Source organism: Nothobranchius furzeri, chromosome 10 (genome assembly GCF_043380555.1).
Source record: "Nothobranchius furzeri strain GRZ-AD chromosome 10, NfurGRZ-RIMD1, whole genome shotgun sequence".
NCBI lineage: Eukaryota > Metazoa > Chordata > Actinopteri > Cyprinodontiformes > Nothobranchiidae > Nothobranchius > Nothobranchius furzeri.
In genome coordinates, this window is record NC_091750.1 from 71,653,398 (window position 1) to 71,673,847 (window position 20,450).

A 20,450-nucleotide genomic window follows, 5' to 3' on the forward strand; every position below is an offset into this window, starting at 1 on the left:
TGTCGTCGGTCGCTAAAGACGAGCTGTAAGCAGAGAAAGCAGCGTGGCTGCCAGAAAGCCTCTGAAGTTTGGGTCCACTTCACTAACTGCGTTGGGTGACTGGGTGAGGCATCATCACCTTAATCTGCTCTTTAATAAACACTCAAAAGTGGTGAAATTTGGTATCATTAAGTACCGGTATCGATACCTGGGTACCGAATCGATTTAAATATCAAAGCTACCCATCCCTGATCGGTGATGTCCAGCCCGGTTCCTCGAGGGCTTAGACCCAGCACATTTTGTTTTTCTCTGCTTCAGCACTTCTGATTTTAATCACATATTATTATTATTATTATTATTATTATTATTATTCAAAGAAATGTTTTTTTTCATTATTCAAGCAACTAATATGATTTATCCTTTAAATTTGTAATATGAAACTAGAGCTTCTGAACTTTGACCCTCTCGGAAGCAGACTCTAGTTTACTTACCACAACAGGAAAAAGTAAGATTACATATTTAGTTACCTGTTGAACTGCTCTGTAATCATGACACGACTCTGATTTTAACTTAATGTTAATGTTACACACATTACGGCTAGATTCGCATGCTTTCTTCTCCACATTTGCTAACGCTTGGCTAGCTGCCTTCATGCCAAAAAGAAAAATATTTCAGACTTCAGCATCAGTCAGCCACAGCTTGAGCTTCTGCCTCCAAACGTCTCACTCACCCATGACTCTGAGCCTCTCTGCTCCCACCACCACCTCCTGCTCGTCAGCAGAGAAGAGGAGCTTCCCAGAGGTGGATTTGACTTCAAACATCTTGCCTCGTGCTTTAAATCCACTGGATCCTAAAGTGAACACAGACAGAAAAAAGACATCAAAGAGCAGGACTGGAGCTGCAGCCGACATCTGACTGGAATAACTCGAAATTTTTTAAAAGCCTGAAAATTCATCCAAATGAAAACGGGGCTAATCCATCCTGCAGGACTTGCAGGCTTTACTGATCAAGCTTACCTTTGTTGTCCTATAAATGAACAATAACTTAAAATACAGGAAGCTCCTTTAGGCGCATGAATCTGAGTTTTCTGGTCATATTGCATTAGACCTCATTAAAGGTAAAGATTTAAGAGAAATATTCAGTTATTTTTAAGTAATTTAATATCAGTTATTTCTCTACAGCAAGGTCCATACCTCCCTGAAAGTTAGTGGATTTCCTCTGATGAGGACTCCTCGTGACCACTGATCTATAACTAATTAGTAGCTAATTTTTGGTTTCACCGTTGCATCCTGTTGACACTATAAACAAACCGAGTCTGTCTTTCCAGATCCGACTGGAAAACAAACCAGAAGGGGGAAAGCGGAACACGGCTGCATTTATTCCACTAAACTCCGGAAGTCGGAAAACGCTCAAATTTAGGCTTCAAAGTTTTAGGAAACGAAACGTTGGAAACCTGATTCCTTCATTTGAATCTTCAGTAAATGAAGACATAAGATCAGTAGAATCTCAGTTCATAGAAATACAAACCAAAGATGCTGAAAGGAACAGAATGATTGAAAGTTGACTCGATGTGATGAAATTCTTTGAAACAGCAGCCGTAACACCTCTAAATAAAACATACAAACAAACCAGCAGCCTGTCAACAAACGTCTGCAGCAAACTTCAGATTCTGACTGGTGTGAGAAAATACATGCAAACAAATCTGTCCAGTTGCAGCAGAAAGCACTCGCCATGGAGGGCTTTCTGATGGACAACTGAGAAATTGATTGTGTCACTCTCCGTCTTTGGTGTTAAGTTGCTCCATAAACATGGAAACTGCCCAGTCGTCCGTGAAAAACACCAGAGAATACTCGACTTGTGTCCTGTTCAGACCCAGAAGACAAAAGGTCAGCGAGCTTTTGTAACGTGCAGACACTTCCTGAGCTTTTTGACTCAGAGGGAGCCTGATTCACCAAAGGCTGTGAACTCTTTTAGAGTGTGACAGGTGCGGAAGGAGCAACTGTCATCATAAAAACACGACTGGTACAAGGAAAAGCGTTTGTTTTTGACGCGCCGGGAGTGAGAATGTGTTGGAAAACCAAATGAAAGAACGTCAGACTCCCGCTACGCTGCGCGACATGCACCCTTTCATGACAACGTTCTTCTGGTTAGCCTGCAGCAACACAAACAGGAAACTAGTGCTGGTAAAGCAGGACATGAGCAGTGGCTGCAGGCATGGATAACAACGCTGCAGCCCAGCTTGTTTGGTACGTCCTGTCCTGTTTTACGATGTCACTTAGTGGTGATGACAGAAGACCACTTGTGTGATCTCATCACTTCTGGAAGGCGAGTGTCCGTTTACATGCAGAAGAAGTCGGTTCAGCCAGACTAAAGCTTGGTTTATGCTTGACACATTCACTTTCCGCTTGGTGATGCGGCTCGCGGATGGAACGCGCTTCACAACTCGCAGCGTTTATGGTTCATGCGGCTCGTCTCTGCGGTGAGCCAATATTCTCCCAAACTGTAGGGGGCAGCATGGAGCTCTACGGCATGCATCCAACACTACACCATAGTAGAAGTAGAAATTACTGTTTACAACATGGCATTCCAGCATTTTAACAGCGTCCTCGTCTTTTCCGACAGTGTGAGCTATTTCTCTCCAAGAATTATTAACAACATGTTGATCACGGTGGTCTCTGAGAGCTGAATCATACAAATGTCTGTATGTACGAACCTCTGCCATACTAGTTCTTGCCGGTCCGCCATGTTTTTCCACGTCCGACCGTCCGCTTGGTTAGAACATTTCCTAGGTGCACGGTGCGTAAATTTTGGGCCGTGCGGAGACGCGGTGGAGGGGCGTGGTTGTTAAAATGACGCAATTTCGCCGCGTGGACCTCGCGGACGCGTCAAACATAAACCAACCGTAACGAGTTCACAACGATAACAGAAGGTCCATTTCTACGTTACTAGCAGGTCTTTCTCTTCCTCAGGCTTTGTACGTTCCTCAGAAGCCTTCTGCTCTGAATCCTAAACTCTTCTTCTGGTTTATCTTCATCTCATGTTCACCACTGGTCTTCTCGTCTAACATCCTAAAATATGTGAAACTACAGGACTAAAGTTTCATTTTAAGATCAGATAAGTGGTAGTTTAGTCATTTCAGATGGCGTTGTAGAACATGAAGCCACCACAGGTCGCAGTGTCTTCATGCAGGTAGTTTTTTCTGACTGGGATTATTTTTTTTAGGCACGAGGACTGCCTTGTTTCAGTTTCTGCACCTGCTAACATGAACATTAAGACCACGGCTCGTGATGAGGATTTAATCAGAACTGGTATTATTTATAGAAATCAAACCCATCATGCGGTTGGTGAGTCTTACCTGTTATGAGCTGCGTGAGCAGCTGGTTGTTGCTGTTGACGATGTTGACCGAAACGTTTCTGGATGACTGGAGGAAGAGCGGGCGGCCCTACAGAGAGGTCAAACAGGTCATTAACTAAAGATTCAGATCTCAGCCACAGAACCAGTTTTACAAAACAGCAAATAACAATGCTGTGACCTCTGACCTCCACTGTCCCAAACACAAGCCCGAGTGTGTTTAAATAAAAGAAAACGTGTTTTAAAACTGAGCTGAATTATTCAGATGATAGTGAGGATAAAACGGTGACACGTTTCCCTTCTGCAGACCGTTCCTCCTAAAGATATCCCATACAACAATATAATCACCGTGTCTCTGCTAAAGCCGGATGGAAGAGACTGTGATAAGAAAGTTCCTTCATCTTGGGGCTTATAAACTCAGCCAGAGGTCTGCAGCCTGCAGCCTCAGACCTGCATGAAGCTCTGCAGCTCTCCTGCAACACAAGTGGTTTGTTCTGTCTGCATTTACTCCGTCTCCTGCAAGAATAGTTGACAAGTAAATACACTGTTGTAGGGCTGAAGCCATCTATCCAAACGTGTATGAATAAGTCCAGATTACACGTGGACACAGTCAGCCTTTAGTGGAGTCATGTCCTGCAGCAGAGGGAGAACAAGGAAAACGCTGACATCCAGATTTGTAACAATTAAAAGCATCTTTACGAACGGATTCAGCATCCAGATGCTCTTTCGAAACCTCTCAAACTCACCCGCCTTCAGACTGATTCAGCGTCAGGAAAGAGTTGTTGAACGACACAACTGTTGTCAAACACAGAGTCACTCAGCTCCACACCCGTCAGAGACACAATCCCACATGTCACCGCCGGAAAGAGCTGCCCCACAACTTTAACAGGCCTAAACAAAATTAGCATCAGCTGTAAAAATCCCCCCCCCCCACACACACAGCTTCCTCTCATGTTACTTCTGTCACTTTCTTACTTTTATTTGAATATCGCTTTAAATGGACTTCTAAGTGAAATTTAGTCTGTTGCCATATTCCTCAGAGTTAGATTAGTAGGAAAAAATATGTTGTAACCCTCCTTTGTATTCTGTTAGCTTTAGCTTAGCATAAAATATGTAAGTGAATGGTAACAGCTAGCATTTTGTGTGGAAAAAGTCACGGAAATTAGTCAGCAATGATCCAACCGTTTCTTGGTCAACTGCAAACGAAAATAAGGATAACACTTAATAATAAGTGTCCCTTTATTACTGTTACATTAATAAAGAAGAAGACGATCTTTTATACGGCGCCTCTCACGAGGCGCTTCACAAAAAAAACAATTAAAGAGTTAAAACATTTAAAAAATGATTAAAACATGTTTAAAAGGAGAAAAGAAAACCATATATAAGGAAAAGGGGAGAAAATGAACAGGAAAGAGGGAAATCAGTGGATCTCGGGAAAGGCGGAATAAGAGCAGAACAAGGAGAGGGTGATGAAGGTCCCACCAAAGCCTGAACAGGTGAGTTTAAAGGAGACCACTGAGTCCACTGATCTCAGACTCAGGGGGAGAGAGGTCCAGAGTCTGGGGGCCACAGCAGCAGATGATCTGTCACCTTTGACCTTTAGCCTGGTGCTGCACAACCAGTAGGCTTTGATCACTGGACCTCAGGGACCTGCTGGGGGTGTAGGGACTAAGAAGATCACCAATGTAAGATGGTGCTTGTCCATGTAAGGCCCTATAGACCAGAACCAGGATCTAGAAATGAACCCTGAGGGTAACAAAGGATCTCTTTATTATTGTTAACTACGAAGTGTCCTTAAGATTAGAATAAAGGGTGGAGGCAGGTGGGGTTGTCTGCTGAGTAATCCATCACTTAATAATAACATTAATATTAAGCAGTTCACAATACTTTATTTAATAGTTTATTAATGCTTAATAATGCATTAAGTAACATTGATAAAGGCACCCTTTTTGTACAATGTCACCAAAATAACAACAGGTAACACAAAGGAATTAGAGATAATGTAGACTTGGGACTACGTTACGGCGACGTAAGGATCCAAGCTGCTGCTGTAAGGACATGTTGCAGCCGCTCTGAAGGACAGCTACTTCATCGATCCCGTACCGTGGCCAACTTACTTCTGTACCAGTAGCTGGCGGCACATTTGTGTTTGGAGAAGTAGGCGTCTTTTTGAATTTTAATGACTGAAATGCCAGCTGTTACCATTCACTTACATTACTTATGCTAAGCTAAAGCTAACAGAACACTTAGGAGAGTGACTGGGCTGGTTAAAAATTATTTTTCCCACTTATCTTAATTTGGGGATTATGGCAACAGACTAAACTCGGAGCACCCCTTTAAAGTCAACAAAATGTTGCAGATGTTATAGGCGGGGCACTGTTCTGCTAATTTAAGCATCAGAAAGAATCAGAAACAATGCAGAAGTAGATAAAGAAGTGTGTTCATATCTAATAAATGATTGCACTTAAAGCTCCATCTGCTGTTTGGTTCTGGACATCTTTATTTTACTTTTATGCCAATATCAGTATTTAGAAGACAACAGACATCCTCCAGGGGCCTGCTGTCATAAATGTGCACCAACACAGAGAGGAACAAATGGAGTTACAGAAGAACAAAGTCCCTGTCAAACACACCAACTTCACTTCATTTTTCCCAGAATGCCTTGCGTCAGTGGGCACTGCAGACCACGTTGAACCCTTAACTAGAGATAAGAGCTTGACCGACTGGAGCCGGGGACAGGAGACACCTGGTGTCAATGTGACCAATAATGTTACCGTTTCAACAGGAAGTGCGACAAACATAAGCAGGAAGTGATTAAAGTTATGAGGTGATGGACAGAGAAACAGTTCAGGAACAGAAAAAGAGTCAACAATTAGGAAAAAGGCAAGTCTGAACGTCAAACGAACTTTATTTTGTTGTTTTATGGTTTACTTTGTAAAGTGCCTTGAGATGACTTGTTGTGATTTGGTGCTATTTAAATAGCTGCCAAAGCTCGCTGCTCATGAAGTTGTGAGACAAATACGCCTTTTTTAGTATTTTTATTTAAATATCCTCCCATTGTTTAAGCTCCAGCTGTTTCCAGTAGGTTCCCCATCTGGGCTGAGGGAAGGATGGGTTTTATTGAGCTAAAGCTGATTATTTCGGTCGTCTGAAATCACTTATGAAAAGTGCAGATTTACATCAGCGGGTGGCAGAGTTGAGCTGTTGGTTGGTCATTAAAACGTACCAAAGCATAAATTATAAAACCAAAGTTAGTTTCATCTAAATCAACATAAACAACCTTAAAATGAACATAAAGAGCTGATTACCAGCAGCAAAGAATCATCTGATGACATTATTATCCAATAACATTAACATATGATTAGGAACAATGACATTTATCGCACAACATTAACTCATTCACTGCCAATGACGACTAAAGCAATCATTTGCATTTTTTACTGTGTGGGCGTCGGAACGAGCCCCCGCACCGTGAGATCAAACATCTCAGCTCTAAAGCCGATCTTCATCCGCATACGTCACACGTCATGTGATCAGGAAGCAGAACATCCATGTGTTAGGAGATCGTTTTGGGCCGCTGCTGTAAAAAAAAAAAAAACACGGGGCGCGAATCGGAAAAGCTTCTGCCGATCAGAAATTCAACAACGGATTATGAAAGAACGGATAACGCTCGAAACGCGCGGATTTTTCCTGATGTAAGAGGTGAGTCTCTGCTTTGTTTTGGTTGTTTTGGCATTGACATCATCCTAGCGCACAACGTTCTGTCACTCTTAAAAAAACAGTAAAAACGCTGAAAAACGCTGGCAGCGAAGGGCTTTACGATCAGGAAACGGCTGGCAGTGAATGAGTTAAGATTGAAAGACATCAAGTCTTTTCCATCCTGCAGTCACACAAAGGAAAACAGTACAAACAGGAACGCTGCTACAAGAGCCATGAGTCCATCTTGACTGGAAATACAAAACACAGGTTGAGTAAAAAAGGAATTTGTGACCATTGTAAGCCATCTGTGTGTTCTGCCCTTGATGTGCCACCTTTACTTGCACTGACAAGACGTGCCTGAGGTTCAGCTCTCTGAAGGGTTAAAGCAGGATTCACACCGCCTCCTCAGGAGGACACCAAGTGCTGCAGATGCCTGTTAATCACTCAGGTGTGTGGCAGCAGGAACACGCTGGGTTAAAATAAAAGTGTGTGTAGAAACTTTTAAGCGTGAAGTATTTCTCTCTCCTGTGAGACGACTCGTCCCTCAACTGTTTGCTCTCATTATCCACAGCTATGCTGAACTTCTGCAGAAAACTTTTCTCCTTCCAGGAATTAGATTTCAATCTTTTATCTTTAAAAATAAATTATAGACCGGGAACATTTTTTTGGTTTATTGAGTCCAATACCCCATTAGCTAAAGTTTTCCTGCAGGAGAAACTAACTTTTTCTAGCTGCAGACTGACATAATCAGTGCTGGGGAGCTAAACGTGTGACCATGATGCAATGAGCTCCGTGTGTGTGTGATACAACAGAAAGCAATCATCTGGCTCATCTGAGATGATGGACATAATGATTTGCATCACATCAGTGGGCTTTAGATTTAAAGGGGCATAATGGAAGTTTGACAGCCAAAACATGTATAGAAATAATAAATGTCTTCTTCTTACATTCTCCTGCAATGCCCTGGTCCTGTAGAATGAGCCCTGGCATTTTTACTGTGATTGCCTGTTTTTCTGTAAAATCACAGAAAAAGAGAGATGCTCGGGTCGAGCAGGCTGCTTCATGCGCGTTCACGCTCAGGCAAAGCCCGTAGCATTTGCTATCAGTAGCTTTAGCAGCAGAGAGTGAGGTAGTGCCAACTCAGCAACTTTGTCGCTGTTCCTAACGCCTAGTGATGAACCTAGCTACATTTCTGAGGACCCTTAGCTACTTTCTTCTAGATATTTCCTGCAAATTAGCAACAAAACAGCCATTTCCACTCCGAACTGTTCTTTGAACGTTGTTTCAGCTGTCATCAAGGATATAAATGTTAGGTACAGTAAATGTTACTAGAGTGTAGCTCACCTGGTAAGACGTCGGACTCTCATGCAGGAGACCTGGGTTTGATTCTGGATGTGAACATAGTTTATTTAGAGTTTCTTTTTTACATTAATGGTATATTATTTTACAGTAAGACACCCACATTTTTATCTGAGACTCGCCGAACGGCATTGAATTCACAGATAAAAAAGATGTGGGTTCAACTTTCATTTTGGAACAATTTTTCAAGCAAGGGAAGGGAATGATCTGAGCATGCAGGAGGACTGACCCATCATAAACCTTTGTCGGCTGTGCTGAAGAGAAAGATACAGGACCAAATTATTCAATTAGCTGTGCGTTCTCCTGTCCTCTGTCCTCCGGGCCACACACACACACACACACACACACACACACACACACACACACACACACACACACACACACACACACACACACACACACACACACACACACACACACAAGGGACTGTCTCAGCTGTTATTTTCGTCAAGGAGTGTGCACGTACAGCATACGTGCCTCGTGCACGAGCCTACTATTGAAGCTGCCGTTACTCTTTTGGCCTGAGGGGGCAATAGCGAGCATAAAAATTCCAAACTCTGTAAAGTCCCTTTAAACTGACCCCACAGAAAGAAGCGTGTCTGTACGGTTCACTTTTCAGACAGTTTTTGATTCTCCAGAGCCTCCTGCGATGCCCAAGAGAGCGACTGCAGGAGACCGCTAGACTCTTCATGTACACGGGGCATGTTGGGTCTGTTGTGTGCTACTGCTCACCCTCCTTTCTGTGATGGTGAAGCATCTGAGCACATTACGCCCAGCAGGAAACCGCTCACACAGAGACGGGGAGGAAAACTGGGGATTACGGTTGCTTATGGAAATGCTTCTCAGAGGCAGGACGCTGCTTCAACAGTGGCAAATCTCTCAGAGGATAAATACAAATCTGATTAAAATGTGTGTGTGTGTGTGTGTGTGTGTGTGTGTGTGTGTGTGTGTGTGTGTGTGTGTGTAAAATTGTACTTCTTTATTATTATTCCCTAAACAAATGTGGCTTTACTAAGTGCTAGTTCACTAGCGCTAGGTGGCTAATATAATCATGTCCGTACAAGCTGTCAGAGTCGGCTTTTTTTTTTTTAATTGAACTGTAGATGGAAAAAGGACACAGGATCATGTAGGGCACCCTAAAGCAGTGATCAGCACAAGCACCTTTGATGCAGATAAATCAGACTGTCGCAGAACAAACCTTCATAAGAAAAGAAAAGCCTCGACTGAAACAAGAAGAAACGGTTGAAACTGAACAGATTACGAGTAAAAAAGAGAAATCTTTTTATTTTCTCTGAAGTTTCCTTTCGTCGTAATCTTCTGGTGATTCTGAGCAGCTGGTTTGGTTTTTTCTCTGCTTTAGTTTTTCTATTCTTGGTCTGATCTGATATTCGTCTGGGTTTAACAGCAGCAGACATCATCTCCACTTCCAGCTCTTCTGGCAGCAATAAATATGTATATTTTATGAGCAGGACTGTAAGAGTCTCCCGCCAGCTGTAATGTACCTGCCAGCTAACGCTCTGACGGAGATGGTCACACTTTGGCCCGGGCCAAAATAAAAAGCAGGCCTGAATGCCAGGCCAGATGATTCACCAGGGAGAAGCTTTATGTGCTTCCTGGAGAGCTCCAGACGTGGTTTTAGCTGGTGTTTAACTTCATCACGTCTTCGCCCGTCCAGTCAAACTCACTCAGTCCTCCACCATCTGTCTTCTTGTCTCTATTACAGCTTCTGCTGCTCTATTCATCATCTCCACTGCCGCTGCTGTTGTGCTCTTCTCTGCTGCCGCGGCTCTCTGCATCTCCATCACTCATTGGCTCTCAGCTAGCGTTAGCTGCTAGACTACAGAGATAAAGCACGCCGCTCGTGTGTTATCAAGCCATCTGTCCACTACTTGCACACCGAGATTATTACTGCCAGAGCAGAAGAACCAGAGATTGTGCATCTCTCTTTATCTGGCTCATCTCTTAATTTCTATAATAATAATAATAATAATAATAATAATAATAATAATAATAATGCATTTAATTTATAGGCACCTTTCAAAACCCAAGATCACCTCACAAAACATGATAAAACGTACACAATAATAAGAATAAGATCATTTAAACAATAAAATTCCAAAGAATACACTATAAATTACAGAGTGGAGAGTTTGACTAGAGAGTGTAAGCCAGTTTGAACAGGTGAGTTTTGAGTTTGGATTTGAATGAGAGGAGGGAGTCAGTGTTTCGGATGTCAGGAGGAAGTGAGTTCCAGAGCCGAGGAGCAGAGCGACTGAAAGCTCTGTTTCCAACGGTGGTGAGACGAGCAGGAGGAACCACGAGGTGAACGGTAGAGGAAGACCAGAGGGAACGAGATGGGACAGCAACATGGATGAGATCAGAGAGGTAAGGAGGGGTGAGACAGTGGATGCGTTTGCAGGTGAGAAGCAGGATTTTGAAGGAGATCCTGTGTTCAGTAGGTAGCCAGTGGAGACGCTGAAGAACAGGGTCGATGTGATCTCTGGAGGGGGTACGAGTGATGATCCGTGCATTAGCATTTGAGAAGTTGGAGCCGATGAAGGGATTAATGGGGGAGACCAAAAAGGAGAGTTACAGTAATCAGTCCTAGAAGTGACTAGACTGTGTACGAGGATGGCTGTAGCATGAGGAGTGAGAGAGGGGCGGAGTTGGTTGATGTTGCGTAAATGAAAGTAGGTTGGGCGAATGGTGTTGATGTGAGCTTTGAATGATTTAGTGCTGTCAAGGATGATGCCAAGACTCTTTACAAGGGGGGAAGGAAGGATGGCAGAATTATCAACGTTAAATGATATGCTGGGAGATTTGTTCAGAGTGGAGGGTTTCCCTATGAGCAGAATTTCAGTTTTATTGCTGTTGAGTTTCAGGAAGTTTGAAGAGAACCGTGATTTTATCTCAAGGAGACAGCTAGACAGGGAGGCTGGAGGGAAGATTGCATCGGGTTGAGAGGAGATATAGACTTGAGTATCATCTGCGTAGCAGTGGAAATTTGTTTTGTATTTGCAAAAGATTTGGCCAAGTGAAGGAATGTAGATGATGAATAAGAGAGGTCCAAGTACAGAGCCCTGGGGAACATCAGCAGAAACAGCAACAGGGTGAGAAGAAAAGGATTTTAATTGAACAGACTGGAATTGGCCAGTGAGATAGGAGGAGAACCAGGCGAGAGCGGTGTGGGTGACACCAAGGGAAGCTAACAGGTTAAGAAGGGTTGAGTGAGAGATGGTGTTGAATGCTGCACTAAGATCAAGAAGGATGAGTAGAGAAAGAAAACCGGAGTCAGCTGCCATGAGAAGGTCATCTGTGATTTTAACAAAAGCTGTTTCTGTGCTGTGTCGAGGGCGAAAACCAGACTGGAACTGTTCAAAAAGGTTGTTATGATTGAGGTGGGAGATGAGCTGAGAAGCAACAACTTTCTCAAGGATTTTAGAGATGAAAGGTAGATTAGAGATTGGTCGAAGGTTATTGAAGTTGTTGGGATCAGAGACATGCTTTTTTAGAACAGGTGTGACAGAAGATGTTTTGAATGCCGAGGGAACAGAACCAGTTGTGAGGGAAGAGTAGATTATAGATGAGATTAGAGGGAGTCTGCAGGAGGAGGGTTTGGACTTGTGAATCGGGTCAGAAATATCAGTGATGGAGGGAATGGTAAAAGCTGAAAGTGTATGAATGGGAGGCAGAGTGGAAAGATGGAGTTCTATTGGAAAGGAAGTAGATTGTTTGGTGACCGGCTGTTGGTGAATAGTGGAAAATTTTTGATCGAAAAAAGACAAGATTGACTTACAGAAATCATCAGAGTAAAAGAAAGAGGGAAGTGAGTCGGGGGGGGGGGGGGGGGGGCAGGTAACATTGTTGAGAAGAGAAAAAAGAGATCTAGGATTAGAGTTTGAGCAGATTAAAGCAGAGTAATGGGATGATTTAGTAGCGCTGATAGATTCTTTGTAGAAAAGGATGTGATTTTTGTACACGTCTTCATGAACCGTGAGACCAGTTTTTTTGTAGAGGCGCTCAAGTTATCGTCCTTTTACTTTAGTTGGTGAAGAGCAGGAGTGAACCACGGGGCTGAGTGGGAAAAGGAGACAGTACGGTGTTTTTCAGGAGCAGTTGAATTCAAAAGGTCAGAGAGGTAGTGGTTGTAACAGGAAACCAGGAGACATGGGGTCATGTGGCTGAGGAAGGTCCCGGATAGCAGCGGAGAAAGAGTCAGAGTTAATGTCCTTGATGTTCCTGAAGGTGATAGTCCTAGTAATGGAGATTTTGTTCATTGGTAGGTTTACACTGAAGGAGATGAGTTTATGGTCAGAGAGGGGGAATGACTCTGCTTTCAAACCAGAGGGTCACCCCAGAGCAGCAGGCCAGGTCCCAAATGTGACCTTCACAGTGGATGGGAAAGCTGATGTACTGTTGGAGATCAAAATTATCCAGGCCGGAAAGAAGTCTCTGGTCAGGGGGATACTTCCATTATCGATATGAATGTTGAAATTTCCAAGAATTATGATATTGGGAGAGAGTAGGAATAGATGAGTGAGGAGGGCAGAAAAATCACCCATAAAGTCCTTGTTTGGTTTAGGAGGTCGGTGCACGCTGCAGATGATGGTAGGGGTGGGGCCAGAGAGCTGGGAGGCGCTGTATTCAAATGACTGGAAGGATGGAGCAGACACCCGGAGGATCTTCAGCTGTTTGCGGTGAAACATTGCGAGACCCCCGCCCCTACCAGTGGAGCGAGGCTGTGAGATGTAAACAAAGTCGGATGGAGTTGATTCGTTAGGATTTATGAAGTCATTAGGCTGCTGCCATGTTTCAATCAGACAGAAAATGCCCAGGTTATGATTGCGGATGAGATTGTAGATGAGATGACCTTTGCCCGTGAGCGAGCAGATGTTAAGCAGACCATAGTTGACGGTGGAGTTAGCATGCTTTGCTATGGGATTAGCCGGGCTAGCGAGAGGGGTTAACAAGTTGCGATGGACAGCCTCGGAGTTACCAGAAATGGAGTTGCGTGAAGGGCAACGGTAAGGGGACCAGATGGACCTTATTGAGTGGGTGTCATCATGGATAAAGTTGCGCCGGGACCCACGATGGACATATTTGCTGCGGGGTTCGAGAGCGATGTCCGGGAACAAGAGGAGAGACGCAGGTGGGGGGACCGCCAGGTGAGCACGGAAACAGAAAAGCTCAGATGACAGATACTGGATCAGTGCCAGTGATAGATGAAGGAAGATGGAGAGGACAGCCCAGGTGAGAATGGACCAACCAAACAGTCTGCTATTAAGCATCTTAGCTGAGAGTAGATCTAGGGCAAGGTGTGGATGAGGTAGGTAGGGCGTTATCCAGGTGGTACAGGGACCAAGAGGCCACTGGTACACACAACTTATTAAAGAAAAATACCGACATCGATATAAGAGATTAAAAACGGATCAAAAATAAAAACAGATTAAAATTAAAATCAGGTAAAAACTGTCCAAGTTAAAAGCGGACAGGAAAGACCAGAGAGCAGCGGCAGCCAAACGTGCCAGCGTGCACTCAGCAGTTCATTAATGCTCGACATGTGGGAGCTTGGGTGCTCCTCCTGCAGGAGCTGAGGAGCAGCAGGAGGCTCCAGAATGTTAATGTTTCAGCTCAGGTGTTACCACTGGATCTGCATCGACACCAGAGCCGTACATGAGAGGAACATTCTTGTCTATATCATTAATTATATGGGAATATATAATTAATGATATAGACAAGAATTGTTAAATTGTCTAGACTACCATTATTGTTGTTATGATTTATGATTTTCTTTGGTCATAAGGTTGTTGAATTAGTTTTTCTACATATTGAATCTTAAACTGTTAGTGAAAAATAGGAGTCGGCTTGAATAAGCTTGGCTTCCGCCCACTCCCTGTCGAACATGTCTACAATGTCAACTTGATTTATTATTGATTTATATCCTGTTGTTAATTGTGATGTTATTGGCATGTTGGAAATAAATAAATAAATGATGATGATGATGATGATCAGGCCACTGCTCTGGCATCTTCAGATGTAGCCATTCTGCTTTAGAGCTGAAGCTGATTTCCACTTTTTGTGCAGCTCCAACGTACCGATACAGATATTTCCCCCAATCGCGATTGATCTTTGACGTTTTTATTTAACAAAAATCTTCATTTTAGTTAGATTGTTAGAATCAGAGTCAAAGTTAAAAAACTTTAAGCAAGAGCTAGCGCTTAGCGACGGTGCATTTACAGACCAGAGAACAATGTTGGATTTTTTTAAACAGACTAGGAATAAAACAAAAAACTACATTTGAGTTAAAAATTCACAGAACAGTAAGATTAGTACCAGATGCATGCTTTCCTCATCTCTAAGTTATGGACGTTATTAATTATGATAAACTGGTGACGTCTGAGTCGACCACTGAAAACACATGTATCTGAGGCCAGTTGATACATCAGGAGGACTTCTATGAACAGGTGAGGTGGGTTCATGTTCTCATGGTGTGATTTTTAAAGTAAAACGTCGGGTCAAAGCCCGATTCGACCCAAAGATGCTCCGACCACTCAGCTACACAGGAACACACAACAGCGACGATTGTTGCATCTGATTAGAAATAAAACTCTAAACACGGTTTGGAGCCAAATAAACAAACTAAACATGCTGATGTGACCTAATGAGACGTTCCCTCCGACTCAAACTCTCCTTTTGATCCGATAAAAAAAATGTGATTTAAACCTAAACAATATTTATTATGTTGAACTTAATTTATATGTTTATGACAAAATCTATTCATATCAGTCATTAGTTAGTTTATATTATTCATATTTAAATCCCTCTGTTTTATAATATGGCCTAATTAGAATTATAGGTCGACCGATATTGGTTTTTCTATCGCCGATGCCGATGACTGATGTGCTGCCGAATTTCATGGCCGATATTAGGGATGGACGATTAATTGCATATGCAATTAAATAGCGATGTGACAAAAGCAGATTTTCTAATGGCAAAGGCTGCGATTTGACCGGCAGCGAGTGGTTAGCACAGTGCTAATATACATGAAAAATCCAATAGGGATGCTAATGCTAATATCGCCGATTACATTCTTACAAATTACGAATTAGGAACGAGCCAAATGGAGTCTAATAAAAAGTAAAAACTGCCATTAATCAAATAAGTACAGACAAATATTTTAGTAGAGCTAGAAAACCGTAAGAGACGTAACTGAACTACGGAAGCTCTGCATGGACAAAACATCAAAAACTCTAAACACAAAATACTTCAATCAACAGGACACACGTCTTTCCTACGAATCAATTTTCACAGTTGATGCTAATACCTGTGCTCCTTCAAGGGATGCTCCTGGCTGCAAAGCATCGCACCTATACAAAACTTTGTCTTTACTTGTGAGTATTGATGTAGACAAACAAACTCTTACGTAAATATGTAGATACATAAATTTGTTTATATTCAGCACAAGTTACATAGATTTATTTTTGCTTCCGTTAGATGAAAAATGAGAAAAGCCCCTTGAAAATAATCGTGAATTGCAATTAGATTATTTTCCAAAATCATTCAGCGCTAGCCGATATCCAGACATTTTCCACCTTATTTTCATGCTAAAATGTCACAAACAACATCAGTTGATGCATAAAACTTCTGAAGCCGAATCAGTTTTTGAATTCTGAATTTAACCATCTGTTAGATCTGGACACCTAAATGAAGTCAGAGTTTTTACTATGCAGATGTTATTAGTGAACTCAATCTAGTTTGGAAATTACTAATTTCATTCTAATATCTTATGGTTTGGTTGAATTGTGAAATATTTTAATGCTATTTTTGGTTCTTGTTGAAAATATGAATTTCTTTTGTTAGTTTTGCTGCATATTCATATTTAATGGTTGCGTGTTTATTTAGTTTTATATAATTTAATTTTTAGGATAATTTTAGCATTGTTTCATGCAACTTCATGTTATTTATGTTTATTCTTAAATTTTTCCCATTTTGTTAAACTGTTCAAATGTAATGTTTTTTTTACCTTCCTGTCTAATATTTTATTTTCATATTTTAGTAGATTTTTGGGCATTTCTTTGGTTCTGTTTGACTTTTTCTACAAACATTTGAATTATTCTGTTCAGCCTCTGTAAGGTGGCAGTCTCTCCCTGGGCTGCCACCTTACCGTGGTGGAGGGGTTTGAGTGTCTCAATGATCCTAGGAGCAAAGTTGTCTGAGGCTTTCTGCCTCTGGTAGGGTCACCCATGCCAAACAGGTCCTAGGAGAGGGATCAGACAAAAAGCAGCCTGAAGACCTCTTGTGATGAATAATATAAATGGAAACCGTGTTCCCTCGCCTGGATGTGGGTCACCAGGGCCCCCCTCAGGAGTCAGGCCTACAGGTGGGGCACGCTGGCGAGTGCCTGGTGGCCGGGCTTTCACCCATGGACCTCGGCCGGGCACAGCCCAAAGAGGAAACGTGGGTCCCCCTTCCCATGGACTCACCACTCGTGGGAGGGGCCAAAGGGGTCAGGTGCAGTGTGTGACAGGTGGCAGTCGAGGGCGGGGACCTTGAAGGTCTGATCCTCGGCTACAGAAGCTGGCTCTTGGCATATGGAATGTCACCTCTCTGGTGGGGAAGGAGCCTGAGTTGGTGTGTGAGGTTGAGAGGTTCCGACTAGATATAGTCGGACTCACCTCAACTCATGGTTCTGGCTCTGGAACCAGTTTCCTTGAGATGGGTTGGACTTTCTACCACTCTGGAGTTACTCCCACTGAGAGGCGCCGAGCAGGGGTGTGCATACTAGTTGCCCCCCATCTTGGTGCCTGTACGTTGGGGTTTATCCAGGTGAATGAGAGGGTACCCTCCCGCCACCTACGTGTGGGGGGACAAGTTCTGACTGTGGTCTGTGCTTATGCACCAAACTACAGTTCAGACTACCCACCCTTTTTGGAGACCTAGGAGGGGGTGCTGGAGAGAGCTCCTTCCGGTGACTCCCTCGTTCTGCTGGGAGACTTTAACGCTCATGTGGGCAACGACAGTGAGACCTGGAGAGGTGTGGTTGGGAGGAACGGCCCCCTGATCTGAATTCGAGTGGTGTTTTGTTTTTGGACTTCTGTGCCAGTCATGGCTTGTCCATAATGAACACCATGTTCAGACATAGGTGTCCATATGTGCTCTTGGCACCAGGAAACCTTAGGCCGCAGCTTGATGATCGACTTTGTTGTTGTTTCTTCTGACCTGTTGCCGCATGTCTTGGACACTCGGGTGAAGAGAGGGGTGGAGCTGTCAACTGACCACTACCTGGTGGTGAGTTGGCTCAGATGGTGGGGGAGGATGCCGGTCAGACCAGGCAGGCCCAAACGTATCGCGAGGGTCTGCTGGGAACGTCTGGCAGAGTCTCCTGTCAGAAGGAGCTTTGATTCCCACCTCCAACAGAACTTCCAAAATGTTCCGGGGGAGGCGGGGGTCATTGAGTCTGAATGGACCCTGTTCAGTGCCTCCATTGTTGAGGCGGCTGACCGAAGCTGTGGTCGCAGGATCGTTGGTGCCTGTCGTGGTGGCAACCCCCGAACCCACTGGTGGACACCGGCGGTTAGGGATGCTGTCAAGCCGAAGAAAGAGTCCTATGAGGTCTTTTTGGCCTGTGGGACTCCAGAGGCAGCTGACGGGTACTGGCGGTCCAAGCGGAACGCGGCTCGGGTGGTCACCGAGGCAAAAACCCGGGCATGGGAGGAGTTCGTGAGACCATGGAGCAAGACTTCCGTACAGCTTCAAGGAGATTCTGGTCCACCATCCGGTGCCTCAGGGGGAGAAAGCAGTGCGCTACCAACACTATCTATAGTGGGGACGGTGTGCTGCTGACCTCTACTCAGGATGTTGTGGATCGGTGGGCAGAATACTTCGAAGACCTCCTCAATCCCACCAACACTTCTTCCAGTGAGGAAGCAGAGTCTGGGGACTTTGGGTTGGCCTCTCAAATCTCTGGAGCTGAGGTCACTGAGGTGGTCAAGAAGCTCCTCTGTGACAAGGCCCCAGGGGTGGTTGAGATCCGCCCGGAGTTCCTTAAGGCTCTGAATGTTGTGGGGCTGTGTTGGCTGACGTGGCTCTGATAATCACGTGGACATCGGGGGCAGTCCCACTGGACTGGCAGACTGGGGTGGTGGTTCCCTTATTTAAAAAGGGGGGTCGGAGGGTGTGTTCCAACTACAGGGGGATCACACTCCTGAGCCTTCCTGGTAAGGTCTATTCAGGGGTTCTGGAGAGGAGGGTCCATTGGATTGTTGAACCTCAGATTCAGGAGGAGCAATGTGGTTTTCGTCCTGGCCGTGGAACACTGGACCAGCTCTATACCCTTAGGGGGATCCTGGAGGGTGTGTGGGAATTTGCCCAATCAGATCTCTGATTTTGCAGATGATGTGGTCCTGTTGGCTTCATCAGAATGTGATCTTCAGCTTTTGCTGGAGCGGTTTGCAGCCAAGTGTGAAGCAGCTGGGATGAGAATCAGCTGCTCTAAACCTGAGACCATGGTCTTGATTCGGAGAAGGGTAGAATGCCTACTTCAGGTCAGGGGTGAGGTCCTGCCCCAAGTTTAAGTATCTCGGGGTCTTGTTCATGAGTGAGGGAAAACTGGAGCGTGAAATCGATAGGTGGATTGGTGCTGCATCTGCACCGGGCATTGTACCGGTCTGTCGTGGTGAAGAGAGAGCTGAGTCAGAAGGTGAAGCTCTCGATTTACCGGCCGATCTACGTTCCTACCCTCACCTATGGTCATGAGCTTTGGGTAGTGACCGAAAAAATGAGATCACGGATACAAGCGACTGAAATGAGGTTTCTCTGCAGGGTGGCTGGGCTCTCCCTTAGAGATAGGGTGAGAAGCTCAGTCATTCGGGAGGGGCTCGGAGTAGATTTGCTGCTCCTCCACATGGAGAGGGGCCAGTTGAGGTGGCTCGGGCATCTGGTCAGGACGCCTCCTGGACGCCTCCCTGGTGAGGTTTTCTGGGCATGTCCAACCGGGAGGAGACCTAAAGGGAGACCCAGGACGCGGTGGAGGGGCTATGTCTCTCACCTGTCCAGGGAACACCTTGGGATTCCCCCGGAGGAGCTGGCCCAAGTGGCTGGGGAGAGGGAAGTCTGGGCCTCTCAACTTAGGCTACTGCCCCTGCAACCCGACTCCGGATAAGCGGATGAAAATGGATGGATGGATGGATATTCTGTTCAGTCATTTTGTTGTTTTATTATTGTGTAACATTTCTGTCTGAATTATTATTGTTTTTAACATCGTGACAACAACATGTGTGAGTTATTTATCAGGTGGAAGTGGTTTTATTAATCTAAACCAGAGAAAAGGCGACGTTTTCTGCCCGACTGAGTCTTTAACGTCAGCAGAAGCATCCGGCTGTATGAAAGCTTCAATAGAAACATTTTTTTTTTTTTTTTACTGAAGATTAAACTTTCTGGTGATTTTATTCCTTGTTAGGAGTCACGGACAGCAGCGGCAGTTCTGCATAAAGTTTCACTGACGTAAAAATTCTGGATCAGATGAAATCTACACCAGCTGTCACCATGGCAACCTGAACCCAAAGCTGATGGATGTTGGTGTCTGTTTCCACAAACTTTGATGAATCCGGTTAAACTTTCTGAAGCTTCGTCCATCAGACTTAAAGTTCATCTGTTGGGAGAAGTTTTGGTCCAAGTGGGAAAAAGAAAGAACTAAACGAGACCATCAGAGAACGACATCATTTATGGACAAGATCTAGATGCACTGATGAAAGGTTGCTTTAAGACTCGTTACTCAACATAACACACACATGTAATCCCAGAGATGGCAGTGGAATTACCTGGATAAAAACTAGTTTCATTGAATTCAGTCGTTTTGAGTGAACGGTGCGTGTGTGTGTGTGGTGTGTGTATATGTGTGTGTGTGTGTGTGTATGTGGTGTGTGTTTGTGTGTGTGTGTGTGTGTGTGTGTGTGTGTGTGTGTGTGTATGTGTGTGTGTGTGTATGTATGTGGTGTGTATGTGGTGTGTGTGTGTGTGTGTGTGTGCGTGCGTGTGTGTGTGTGTGTGTGTGTGTGTGTGT

At 44.2% G+C, this 20,450-nt stretch overlaps 1 protein-coding gene across 3 annotated transcripts in view; it reads right to left on the reverse strand.

The window, feature by feature from the left end:
• Nucleotides 1-20,450, reverse strand: part of sgcd (sarcoglycan, delta (dystrophin-associated glycoprotein)) — a 381,774-nt gene that overhangs the window by 45,752 nt on the left and 315,572 nt on the right. For all 3 annotated transcript variants that reach the window (XM_054730942.2, XM_015961860.3, XM_070555961.1), the window contains 2 exons: nucleotides 3,335-3,422; nucleotides 710-829 (listed from right to left, as the gene is read on the reverse strand). In XM_054730942.2, coding sequence (XP_054586917.1) covers nucleotides 710-829; nucleotides 3,335-3,422 — 208 coding nt within the window. The remainder of the gene's footprint in view (nucleotides 1-709; nucleotides 830-3,334; nucleotides 3,423-20,450) is intronic.